Below are 13,353 nucleotides of genomic sequence, written 5' to 3'. Positions count from 1 at the left end.
ACATCTGAAAGCCACAGAGAGGGCAGATCGGGACAGCTTCATCACAGACATTTTTTTTCCTGAAAGAGGATTTAGCCTAAACCTAAAACCCAGCTGTTGTATACATGCGTTAAAGGATAATAGCAGCATTCTCAACATGGGGCTGCAGAGCGGCGTGGTGAGTCGGGCTCTCAGCTCTCAGCTGGAGCATCCAGGTTCAAGACCCCATGTTGGCAAACATTCACAGTGAAGCAACCACAGCTGGCGCCATCATGGAGGTCAGTTGGAGAATTAGCTGTGTGCAAATACTGGCTAGCTACAACAAGAGAGACACTTGAAAAAGATTGTTGTGGTGTGGGAGTAGGTCAATTCAGCAATGTTGGAAGTAAAAGTAAACAGTCTGAGAAGGAAGATTTGTTTCCAGATTTAGGTTACTGTAGCACAGGAAACTTTCTTGTCTTCAGCCCCAGCATCTCTGGTCATAGTCTCTATGCACTGCAAATTGTAGCTTGAGAAGATTCAGCAAAAAATCTGAAATCTGGTATGCAATCGGCAGTTCACAGCTACTGTTACTCAAGAGCTGAGGCCTCCGACATGGTTTGTCACTGAGACATTTGGTAGCCTTTTTGACCCAAATTAACCACGACTGTTGGCTTCTAATGTATCTGAGAATGTATCTGAAACACCGTTCAAAGTCACCACATTTGCTAAAAATAACATTTCAACTTCAAAGGTGTAATCACGCTCTTACGGAAACGTTGTTCCTTGGTTCCCATAATTCAGGGCTGCTCTAGTTTCATGTTTATTAGTCTGCCTCGGCCTCTCCCCCCCTATGGCATGCTACAGAAAACTTTCCAAGTCTTCCTGTCTGTGTTACACTATTAAAATCAGACAAGCACAGAGAGGGATTACTTTGGCTGGCTCCCTCTGGAGTGCACTTAAGGAAGTGGAGTGGATGGGATGGGGAAAGGGCCATGTGTTAGGGCCCTTAGGTGTTTGTGGCAAGTGTTGAGGAGGACCGTGGGGTGCTGGTATTTGGGTGACAGACACTTGGGTCAGAAAGAGTGGAAGGCATTTCAGGGATGTTGAAGGTTTTAGGAAACGAGGGGGAGGTGGAGGGATTCCTGGAAGGGTATATAGTAACGGTAAAAAGACACAGCCCCTCTTTATTTCTAACAGGAGATTACTGCTTTCCTGCCCGCCCCCTTCTTCATGTTCCTGATCTCATCCCCCTGAGAGAGGAGGATGGGAGCCGGGGAGTGGATATAGGATAGGTAGGAGGAGAGAAGAGGGATGGAAGGGAAGGAAAGGGAAGGAAGGGAGGGCCGTGGCCTTTAACAGGAGCGAGGGGTCTTTTGAAAGCGTCTGTGAGAACGCCAGAGACAAACGACTGGGATTCCCTAACAAGACCGTAGAGACACAGGGAAGAGTTAGCAGGGTGAGAGGAAGGGCAAGAGGGAGGGAGGGAGGGAGGCAGGGAAAGAGAGGGACAGAGATAGAGAGACTAGTCGGAGGGTAACTAGCACTGGTAACAGCATTCCTGATAATGCAGAGGAGGATTAGAGCTGCTGTTTCACATACTCCTCCGGGGTGACCTTTGACCTCCCTTGCTTCAATCCGCTGCCTTATTACCCCGGCACTCCCTTTTTCCCGTCCATCGCAATCCCTCTGTTCGCTCATCCCAGCTCCCTCTAAGGCTGTATGTGTGTGTGTGTGTGTGTGCACTATAGGAACTGATTCTGTTGTTCTCTGTTAAAGACCTGCTAAGCCCAATAACCAGTCAGAGCCCAGAACCCAGTTGCATTGACAGCTGTGGGCAAGGTCCCAGATGGATCCTGTCACAGGAAAGTGCTTTCCAGCTAGACCATAATGCATTGCGATCACCACTCATCCTCTCTCTCTCTCGCTCTTCCCCTCTTCCTCTCTCTCTCTCACCATACGCATTATCGTCCTTTATAATTTACTCTCACATTCACCTTCAGATATGCTCTCTATACTCGCCTCACTTACATTTATCTCACTCACCATTCCTGTACATCTCCATCTGTAATTTTATGCATCCATCCATCCATCGATTCATCCATCTTCTCATTCATCCATCCATCTATCCGGTAATTCCACCATGTGTCAGTCTATACATGCATTATGGAATGGGGGAAGTGCATGTGTACTTAGGATTCAGCTGAGAGTGAAGGGCTTTAGTGGTGTTGTTGGAGATACAATCCACTCCCTGCGGTCTTATCTCTGCTTGTCTGTATGTCTGCTATAGTCGTGCTTGACGCTCCACGCTTATCCACATCTCGGCTTGGTAAATAAAACCCATGCTGAACAGATAAGACGCCTGCCTGCGCACATGCATCTACACACACAAACACACACACACACACACACACAGACTAATGTTCCTCCACACTCTGTCGCTCTCTCTTTATCTTTATAGACTGTGAATGTTTCCACTGATAGGATCAGAGATGTAGTGGAGGGTTAACCCATCTAAACTCAGTTTAGGCATCGTTTTATTTGTGAAATAGAATTTTCCTTGGGCTGCACGATTATGGCCAAAATTATAGTCATGGTTATTCTGGTGGATATTGCCATCATGATTATTAATCATAATTATTAGCAGAATAATTTGAGGATTTGCAGAACTAAATTATTTGACTGCACATTTGGCTTCTAATATTAACATCTTGACTATTTTCAACAGCACACATTCCAAATATAATGAAATGTTGCTGATATGCCAATATTCTACCCATTATTAATGGTAGAAACAAAAATGGCAATATACGATTATGCATGATTAATTTCAACCAACTTTTGAAGCCAATATGAAGAATTAATAGAAATATTATTGGAAGTGTTCTCAGGTTGTTGGAAGTTTTACAGAATATAAAACATAAAATATAGCCGCAAGCGGCAATGGGCGGTGTCCCAGCACGTGATGACCTCTAGGGGAAATGTGACATGTGGGCCACTGTGCAAGTGTGATCCCTGTGGCATACTGAGCATTTTGAAATTTGAATGAAGTTTGTACTGTATGCAATGACTGAGATATAAATACAATGGATGTGAATACCTATGTAAAGTTATGATGTTGCTATAGCGCCACCTATGGGACAAAATGCTTCAAATTGTGTCACTTAATCAGGGGGTCAGTACCTGATGATGTGTGTTGAATTTCACGAGGGTTGGACTTTGCGTCCCTGAGTTATGGCTCATGTTGTCACATATGTGCCACGCCCTAAAATTGATTCGCTTATAGCAACCAAACGATATGGAGTACCAAAAATCTTTTGATAACTTTTAATTATGGAAGTCTAGAGATGATGCATACCAAATTTGGACACAATTGCCTCAACGGTCTAGGAGGAGTTCGCAAAAATGGGTTTTTGAGAAAATTCAAAAGGCAGGACCTGTAGTCCTTATGGTTTATGAGACCCAGATACTTTTAGGGCAGAAACAGAATAATAATAATAATCCGAGCAAAAACAATAGGGTTAGGGTTCCCAGCACTTTGTGCTAATTAATACTGTTTTTTCAACACAATTGATGTACACTTGGACAGCTAGTCTGTGATACTGTATTCCATCTTCTTTTCTTCTCTCTTCTCTATCACAGGATCTCTTGGCATCTGTTTCAGTCTCTCCCACTGTCATCAAATGATCTTTGCCTACTGCCTCTCTCTTCTTATTTCTTTCCCTCCCCCCTCTCACATATTTTTCTCTCTCTCTCTGTGTGGATGAAGCATCTCTTACTCACTGCACCAGATCGCATTGTGTCATTAAAAGGCGGCATATGTCTGTGTACATACGTTACTGTAGCATGAAATGAGATGTGGGCTAGTGCACAGATGACTTCCTCCACAGTGTGATGTAACAGCGCCTTATGTTCCAGCCGGTAATACTTTCCCAGATGACATAATAAGACTCCCAAGTTCTCTCCACCTGCCTCGGTTGACAATTTCCAATGATGAATTGGAAAGAAAGCTGAATTTTCTGTCGCATTTGTGATGCTGGCCCGCTGTGTGTCTGAGACCTAATGAAACACCTCTCATGGAGTCCTGGAGTCTTTAATCACACACATACAGATTGGCTGTGTACCAGCGAGACCCTGATATCTAAACTATGACCACCTGAGACTTGTGCCAAGGTCTCATACTGAATAAAACATCTTTGTATGGTCACTTTATGTCGTGACACACTGGTATTTAAAATAGTTTTGACGTTTGGTCTGTCAAATTCGAGTTCAACATCTAAGGCCAAGATCACATTTAATGTATTGAATGCACCACTTTCCAAATCATTGTGATGCAGATGCATTTCGTTGTGATTAAGGTGTCACATTCAATTTATTCTACTTATGCATTGATAATGCATATCTAAACTATAACAAAAGTTGTTTTCCCCTGTCTTTTGCTAACTCTCCCTGCTCTCTCTGCTAGCTTTCATGATGAAAATATTTTGTCAGTGAATCAGTTGCATCAAGTTTTTGTAAAGTACTAAAATCAATAACCATGTCTAATGAGTTTTCTCTCAAAATGTTTGAGCCATGAGATCCTTGCTTAGAAGCTTGCACATAGTAACACATAGCAAAACAAATGCATTACAAATTAAGTGTGTTACAGGCATGGTCTTTTTGTCCACAATGGACCTGTGTTTAAAGTGTTAGCTTCTTTTCTCATTATTCTCAATGGAAAGTGGTGTTGTGTGATCCCAAGGGCGCTGAAAGCAGTGCATGTTTTCTTTGTTTGTTTGTTGTGGTTTTTGCAAAGCTCCAGGAGTTAAAGACTTTGCAGGTTTTACCAAAAGGGTTTCAGACAGGTTTTTAATAGTCTCAGAGCAACAGCAATAGTCCTGTCCTGTGCTCCCCCCAAGCTTCTGTTTAGTGCTCCTTGGTAGAAATTGGATCCAGGCCCCGTGTCAACTACCCTTGTATTCAACTGCTTCTTACCCTTGTCTAAAAGAGTAGAAGCAGTGGACAGAGTTTTCTATACAAACCCCCAAGAACCCTCTTCACTCTCTAACCTACCATCTCATAACTCCTAGCTCTCTCATTTTTGATGCAGTACTACAATCTATTGTACACTGAGGTCTAAAAGCAATATAATGAGGGAATCACAAAAGGAGCTATTGCTCATTCTGCTTGTCACTGAGAAAATAAGGAACAATCACACCTTGCTAAGAGCAACGCAACCAAAAAAATGAATTCTGTTGTGTGTCAGTGTCGTATCCCTGGGACAAAACCCATCGGATGACCATCGTGCCATATACCAGTCACAAAGCGTATGATAGCTAAGTGATTATAGTCTGTCCTGATTCATGCATACCATCGCACAGCACATTGTAAATAATTCAGTTCTACAGCTACAAAAACATGTAACTTACAGAGGGGAATGAACGTCCAAGCTCACAGTTTGAAAATATCTCATACTCAGTTATACCAGTTAGAGAGACTAACCTATGGCTCACACAATGACTTGCAGAATGTGGCTGGGTCCGGGATATATCAGTGAGAAATAAAGATTCTCTGACAAGATGATGACAGTTATAGATGTGCAAGGCTAGCAAATGCCATATTGGTACATACACACTGCTGGGGTTCTCAGGACAGTGCAATACAGGTAGCTGAAGGCTGACCAAGACAAGCAGCTTAAACTCCCAGAATCCATCACAGGGCCCATGATTATGCTGCATTCACATTGTAGCTGCAAGATAGATGACAAAGTGAATTTTCATTGTTTTCAGTAGGACAATGATGGTAAAATCCGCCAACGCTGGCATAAAGTGTCACCAACTGTACGGTGCCTGCAGACAGAACTTGGTTTGAATTTTGCCAACTTCTACCTTCTGCCTCTACTGCAGTGATGAAGACAAACTGTCCATTGGACTATCTAGCAAAATGAATGTAGTGACATATGTTTTTGCACATGCTCTTGTTGTCTTGTCTTCCATTTACGATCAAGTAGTGGATAAGCAGGAGCTTTCTTCTTCTGATTGACCATATTGTCGTTGAAAACTTTTCAGGGAGACAAAGTGGGAAAATATGTTCCGCCAAATTTTGGTCTGGCTGGGGTACTCCAAATCCCTGCTTTGGCTTCCTATTCATTTATGATGGGAATAATATATCATTTCTGCAAAATATAACTTATTAGACATTTCAAAAGTCAACAGTCACATAACACTACTTAACCTGTCAGGTTTAGGTCGAACCTCTTGTTTATCAAAATCACCTTGGCAAGGAGAAGGCAGTTTACTGCAGTGGTTGACTGACATCCCGCAATGCCAACTGGTATGGCTTTTTTTAGGGCACAAGGTGAGCGCAGCATTAGGCCAGACATTGTGTTGATGTCTGAAACAGCAAGACAGGTGGCCATGTTGGAGCTGACCGTCTCCTGGGAGGATTGTTTGAAGGAGGCCAATGATAGGAAGAGAGCCAAGCATGAGGACTTGGTAGATGTGTGCTGCAGGCGGAGTTGGCGTGTGTGGTGTTTGGTCTACAGAGGGTTTACTGAGGGCCAATCAGTCTGCAGGGCCTACACTGTCTTGGGCATTACAGGAATATATAACTACACATGCTGCTTTGACAAAAAACAGGGGTTGATGGTGTCTAATGTTCTATTGTTCCATAATTTTAGGGGACAAAGACATATTCACTTAAATTCCTTCCCTACCCAGGGATATTTCCAGACGTCTGACCTCATACTTGACAATCAAACGTCTGATCTGCTTGACACATTTGCCTTGACTTGACTTTTATGATCGTTCCTAACAACGATTTACTTTCGTCTTAAATTCAACATAAGCTGATGAAGCATAGAAAAGGTGTCAAGGGCTGATTGAAGAGAGGGGCTGTTAATTCTGTTCAGACACTGAGGCGTCCTCACGTCTCTCGGCGGACGTTGGTGATTTAGTGGAGAGGGTCCTGTAGAGTCTGTCACCAGTCGAAAACTGATGCTCAGCGTGACAAAGGACAGAGCACACAGCCAGAACAGGCTCGCCCGCTCACACCTCTGAACACACACTGTCTGTTTCTCTGCCTTTGTTATCAGGGTTTCGACTGATAAGGGTTTTTGAATCAGATGCCAATATGCCAATGTTGTTTGTGCTGATATTCAATATCTTTAAATTTGACCATTTTATGCCAAAAAATACAAACATTTACTATTTATTCTTCGGTGTAAAAGCCTCTGAGTAAATACTTAGACGATCATACTGTCAGTCAGGACAGTCTTGTATCTCCAAAATGTCTTCAGGAATTAACAAAAACAGCCTTAATCTTAGCTTGACCATAATGCATTTTTTGAGTTTATCCAGTGGGTTTTGAAAGGATTTCATAAGAGCAAGAGGTTAGAGAATTTTCTCAATCCATAGAGAACCTTATAATCCTTCAACTGAAGTTAAAACAAGAAGATCACCAGCAATATGACAATACCACTCTCCATTGAAACCCATGGTATATCCGTCTAACCCTGCTTGTGTCCCCGTCTCTTTCTCTCTATCTGTCTGTCTTCCCCTCCTTGCCTAACCCCTTTCCTTCTCTCTCTCTTTCCGTCTGTCTCTCCCCTATTCTCATTTGCCTTTTATTTCTTTGTTATCAGTTTTTATGCCCTCTTCCCTCCTTCCGAATTCTCTCCAGTGCTCTTGCCTCGGCCTCCTTCGCTCTTGGTGAAAATTCAGATGAATAAATGGAGCTGATGGTGAAGTCGGTGTCAACGGATGACTGATAATGTGTGCATGTGGCTCTGCTGCACCACCTCTATCGCCCATTTGTTCGAATGTGCGTGTGTGCATGTGTGTGCGTTTCTGTCCTGGGGTGGTGGTCCAGATGCCAGGTTGTTATGATGACTGAGCAGGTCCCCTTGTGTGTGTGTGTGTGTGTATGTGAGGGAGAGGGAGAGAGAGAGACAAATGACAGAGTGAGAGGGATGGAGGAAGTAAATCTCCCCATGCTTGGCTGCACACAGCGCTATTCACAGCCGCTGTCATCGCTCTTCCTCAGGTATGACGGAGCCTCTCAAATGTGTGTGTTTGGTGTGTTTTGTGCGTTTCTGTCAGCCCACCAGGTTTTTGGCTCTACCTAGCTGTCAGAGGTTGGCCCATGAGCCATCTGTGTACTAGCTGGGTTAGAAACCGGGGGAAGAGACAACATTAAATTGGTTCAGAGTTTCTGAAGATGTGTGTGTGTGTGTGTGTGTGTGTGTGTGTGTGTGTTATTGTCAGCACAGGTACACTGTGTTCCTTTAAAGTGTGTTAGCTTGGCTGGGTTGGCAGAGTGAGAGAAAGAGTGGGAGGGAGCTGTCAGTGTAGGGACATTTAACGGGTGGGAGCTGTATATATGTGTGTGTGTGTGTGTGTTTGTGTGTGTGTGTGTTTGTTTCAGGGTTGCCCGGAGTATGAAGGGATTAACCCTGTGGGAGTTTGACTGAGCTCTCATGTGTAGCCAACTGTGCTGTCTGCAGCAGCTTCCCACATATGCACACATCAACACACACACACACTGCACAACACAAATTTTGCAGAGCACAATATGCAAGACCACACACATCCTCCAGATAAGAAAATGTGCCATGCATTCACTTTACCACATTCACTCTTCATTCTCATTTAATATCTCTCTCTCTCTCACACACACACACACACACACACACACACACACACACACACACACACACACACACACACACACACACACACACACACACACACGTATAACATGCCCTGTCTGATCCCCGGGGATGTGTGTGTGGAGTGTATTGTTGTGACATAGGCAGACTATAGTGTGACCTTTAATGGGAGGGCATACGCCTGGATGTGGTCTGAGCTGAGGGAGGCAGGGAGAGAAACAGACAAGGAGAGTCAAGTTAGATAGGAAAGGTTCAGCTTGGCAGGGAAATCCTCCTCTTGTCTCCATAGCAACGGTCACACTATTCTGACCACATTCCATCACACTCCTTGCCAGTCTTCCCCCGAGTGTGTGTGTGTTTATGTCTGAAGGAAGAGAGTTTACAGCCAACCTGCCACAGTGCTCTGCGTAAATCCATAGTTTCCTGCTACAGCTTATAGTCATCTTGACTGACGGTCAAGCCCCCACTCCATACCAGTAACTGGGACCTCCATGTGAGGATAAGATACCTCGACTATGTCTAACAGGTCCACCAGCCTGTGTGATAGCATAGCTGTGGAGAATGGCTAAGATAAGATAGGATAGCATCACTTCATCAACCCCCAAGGAGAAATTGTATTTGTCGGACAGCGTCGAAAAGTAATAGACACAGAAATACCTCACCCACACACAGACAGTATCCAGTAGCAGGAGACGGGCAATATAACCCATTGATGGTTTCTTGGCATTAAAAGTACAGATGGCTACCGGCACAAATGAGCGTCTAAATGGCTGAGCGGAGCACTCGGGGGGGCGTCGAGACGGCCAGTGAATGAGAACATGAGGCTCATTGAGACAGGATGGAGAGGATGCAGACAGCTCTGCGTGATGGCCTGTACGCTGGCTGGCTGGCTGGCTGGCGGGCCGGGAGGGGAGGGGAGGGGAGGGACGGGCGCCTGTTGTAATGGCCAGTGTGATCACTGAGTCAGATAAAGGCAAGATGATTCAGGCTGCAGGCAGGGGCATGCTGAATTAGAGCTGCCCGAGACTCCCCGGCCCCTTCCGGCCACCTATACATGTGCGCGCGATGTGTGAATTGGCTGATGGCGGTTTTTATTGGTGGAGTGGCCTAGTGGTCAGTGGGATCGTCCCGTTAACCAGAAGGTCACCGAGTCGATCCCTGCAGCAGCCAAATTGTCTATCAATGCGCCCTGCGCCCTGTCAAAATGTCCTTGAGCAAGACGGTGAACCCTTACCTATGCACTCATTGTAAGCCGCTCTTTATATTTATCATCTGGTGCCTCCAGTGCCACCAGTGGGACGTTAATCTAGAGCCTTGAACAACCTCAGCAGATCAACAAATGCTTTTTTTGTTGTTTTTTGAGTCTAGTGTTAAAATTGTGAGTTTTCATTACAGTAGTCAGTATATGTGCCGAATGGGTTTAGTATTTATGGTAATTCAAGGTGGCAATGTCCGTGGGTGTAATTGAACGGACAAGTAGGCCAGACGTGTCTCACGCTAAGATCAGCTCTGATGATCGTCTGCTGCTCAAGTAAACCAGCAGAACAGACTCTCAAAAGCACACTGCATTCAACACTGTGCAAACAATACAACCAGGCATAGCTTAAAACTGAATTTACATGCTATTCCTGTGATCAGTAGTTTGCATATTTCATTTGTATACCTTCAAATTTTATGTATTCATATTAGTCTTCACTCTCCCTTATCCTGGCTCGCATGTCCGTCTTTCCTGGCAGCGCTTCACTTGAGATGAGATGTATCACTAGACCTCTCTCCTCATTCTCTCTGTCTGTCTTCTCCCTCCCCCCCCTCTATCACCCCTGTCTTTGTCTGCTTGTTGTTTGTGTTGTCGTTTATTCCTCTGTGGTGAGTCAGAGGTGGTGACGGGCCAGGGGGAAATGACACGTGTTTGACAGGAAGCCGCCGCGGGGACGGACAGGGCAGCCCTCTCTAACCACGCTCTGCTGCCTGTCCAAGACCACAAACACACACACACACACACACACACACACACACACACACACACACACACACACACAGAGGCTGAAATAAAGAGGGGCCATCACTTTCCATCCTCGTTTTTCTTTGTGTCACCCCGGCCTCCTACACACATGCCGCTAGATTTATTCATTCAAATTCATTTGTTTCATTTCTTTTTTGGGGGGTGATGGGGTGACTATTGTTGGCTATGGAGTGGAGGCCCATTTGGGAGCTGCACATTTTGCCGCAGGCAGGACACGTGAAGCGCATACACACCCACACACTCTATTCTCTTTCCTCTATTGTGGGCATGAGACCATGACGGGCACTGACCCTCGACTGAGTGTGTTATTTTTGGGAGAGCTGTTTTGTGTGTGTGTGTGTGACATTATGTGACTGTATGAAAGAGAAATAGGGTTTTTGCAATATCAAAACTGGGGGACCCCCCTTGAAGTGAAGTCTGGAGATCAGTCCCTAGCTCAGACGCCCCACTAACACAAAATGTTTTAAAGATATGAATACTATAACCGCCCATCCACCTGGCATTAACATGCATCCTGGGAGATCGGATTGTAATCAGATAGAGAAAAGACACATAAAATTGATGATCCGATCTCCCAAACCAGCTCCAAAGGTGGTCAGAGACCCATGTGGCCACATGAACAACAAAGCATAAATGCAATGCGTCTCCAGGAAACACATGCAAATCAAACCGGCATAGTAAAAATGGATGATCAGTACACTTGTGGATGGGGAACAAGAGAGATGAGATGTTTACTGTCAGTTTTAAAAGACATAAATACTATGGCAGGAAGTGTACTTTCACCATATGAAACTCTGTCTTTCTCTCCCTCTCCTCCCCTCCCTGGCAGGTGTTGATGCTGGCCGACGGGGACACGGAGGGGTTCCTGTACCAGCGCTTGCCCGTCCTCTCCTCGCTGTCCCAGCAGGGCGCCGCCACGGCCTACGTCTGCCAGGACTTCACCTGCGCTCTGCCCGTCACCGACCCCGAGGAGCTGCGCAGGCTGCTGCTGGACGGAGGCACGGAGACGCAGACACAGTGATGACAGGAGGACGGACATGCTGAGATTTAAACAGGATGGCTGTAATCCTTGTAGACCGCAGCCCTCTGATCTGCAACCCCTGCCTGCTTTGGTCTAACTAACCGCAGCCTCAGTCAAACCCCTTTCTAGCTCTGCCATATGTAAGCAACCCAGTGCTTTAAAACTCTATATGCAACAATATGCTACAGTGGCAGTAGTAGCGACTGAGGGCTGATAGGGGCTCCAATCCCATTACCAGCCATTCCACTCCTCTAACCCTAATGTTACTGCAGTGCTAGCTCTACTCTTCCATAACAATACCAGTACTATAGCCAGCTCTTATATTAACCTATAGCAGGCGCTCAGAGACGCTCAGTCTGTCAGCTGGACTTTGCTACAGTCGATCAGCCATGTTGAAATTCAGGTGCAGATGGCTCTTCAAGTCACTGGATATCTCCTGTAAATGTTCTTGTAAGGAAACACGCACACCAGCAGCAGCAGCCTACTGAAAACATGTGTTACTCCATGACTTGGAAAATGTGACGTAGCTTGACTGTTAGCCAAAAGGTAAAATACAGACACTTAATAGGCCACCATGGTCTAAAACCACTAGGATGGATTGCACTGAGAATTTCATGTGGATGAACCCATACGCCCTGTTGTCCTTTCCTAGTCCTGTGTTCCAACTCCCACATTCATGTCGCATGGATCTGACAGACTGTGTGTGTGTGTGTGTGTGTGGATAGGTGGGTGGCTTGAGTGTGTCCCTCGTGCATGTATGTATGTATGAATGTAAATTTGTGAGGAAGGTCAGTGCAATTTGCTGTTAAATGTGTGTGTGTGTGTGTATCTGTATGTGTGTGTATTCATGTCACAGTGAATGAGCTGTCCTCTAATGAGCCTCCGTTTACCATCTGCTCTCTCCCTCATTTATTTGTCCGTTATCTCTCTAATTCACTGCAACATGAGATGATCTTTCTCCATACTGTAGTGCAGAGATTCACGTCTGTCTTTGATCATATAAGGTATAGACAATATTGCACACCATGTAAACACTCACTAACCCTTAACAATAAAGATACTTCCCTTATCAGCGGTGTCGATTTGATTTTGGAAATGGGCGCTTAGCATATTTTTTATTTTCATGTTTTTGGAAAGATGCATTTGTGCCGAAGTTCTACCGTAAAACATGTCCATCTTAACAAATCACTAAAGTCTCATATTCAGTATTCATAAAATCTTAAAATCTAGAAAATGCAGAGAGATAGTTCCACTTGTGTCTTAATTGAAGTTTGGCTTGTTTCAACAATTTTTGAGAAACAAGAGTTGATATCTTGAAACAAGGCAGAATAAGGCAGATCACTCCAGTAGTATCAAGAAAATATTGATTGATTCAAGAAAATCAAGAACAAGTTGATGTGCATTGGAATCAAGTGAAATTACCTCACTCCAGTTTTTCCCTTGTTTTAAGATGTAAGACTCAAGAATAAATGACTTGTTAAGAAGGATATCTTTGTGAGGTTCCTTCTCTCTCTCTTTCTCTCTGTGTGTGTGTGTGTGTGTGTGTGTGTGTGTGTGTGTGTAAGTCCAAGATGGGAAAACTCCAGCAGCAATGTGTGTCCCAGCAGGCTGCCTATCTCCCTGCTGTACTATAAATACACATCATACCGAGAGATACCCACTGTTGTGTATTCTTTTCTTGTCTTCCCCCTGTAGGCTGCAGGA

General features: G+C 44.7%; 1 protein-coding gene across 1 annotated transcript in view; it reads left to right on the top strand.

The window, feature by feature from the left end:
* The window catches only part of spata20 (spermatogenesis associated 20), a 40,519-nt gene extending 27,436 nt beyond the window's left edge, over positions 1 to 13,083 (top strand). Inside the window, exon 16 of the mRNA XM_071543416.1 lies at positions 11,458 to 13,083. Within this exon, the coding sequence (XP_071399517.1) occupies positions 11,458 to 11,649 (192 nt within the window). The 3' untranslated portion in view covers positions 11,650 to 13,083. The remainder of the gene's footprint in view (positions 1 to 11,457) is intronic.
* The last annotated feature ends 270 nt before the right edge of the window (positions 13,084 to 13,353 follow it).

This window comes from Centroberyx affinis, unplaced genomic scaffold (genome assembly GCF_046629955.1).
Source record: "Centroberyx affinis isolate AG114_WGS23_722 - 3 ecotype Tasmania unplaced genomic scaffold, CSIRO-AGI_Caff_v1 ptg004316l_1, whole genome shotgun sequence".
In the NCBI taxonomy this organism is placed as follows: domain Eukaryota; kingdom Metazoa; phylum Chordata; class Actinopteri; order Beryciformes; family Berycidae; genus Centroberyx; species Centroberyx affinis.
Note: the sequence above shows the minus strand (reverse complement) of the source record. Positions and strands in the feature narration are given on the sequence as shown.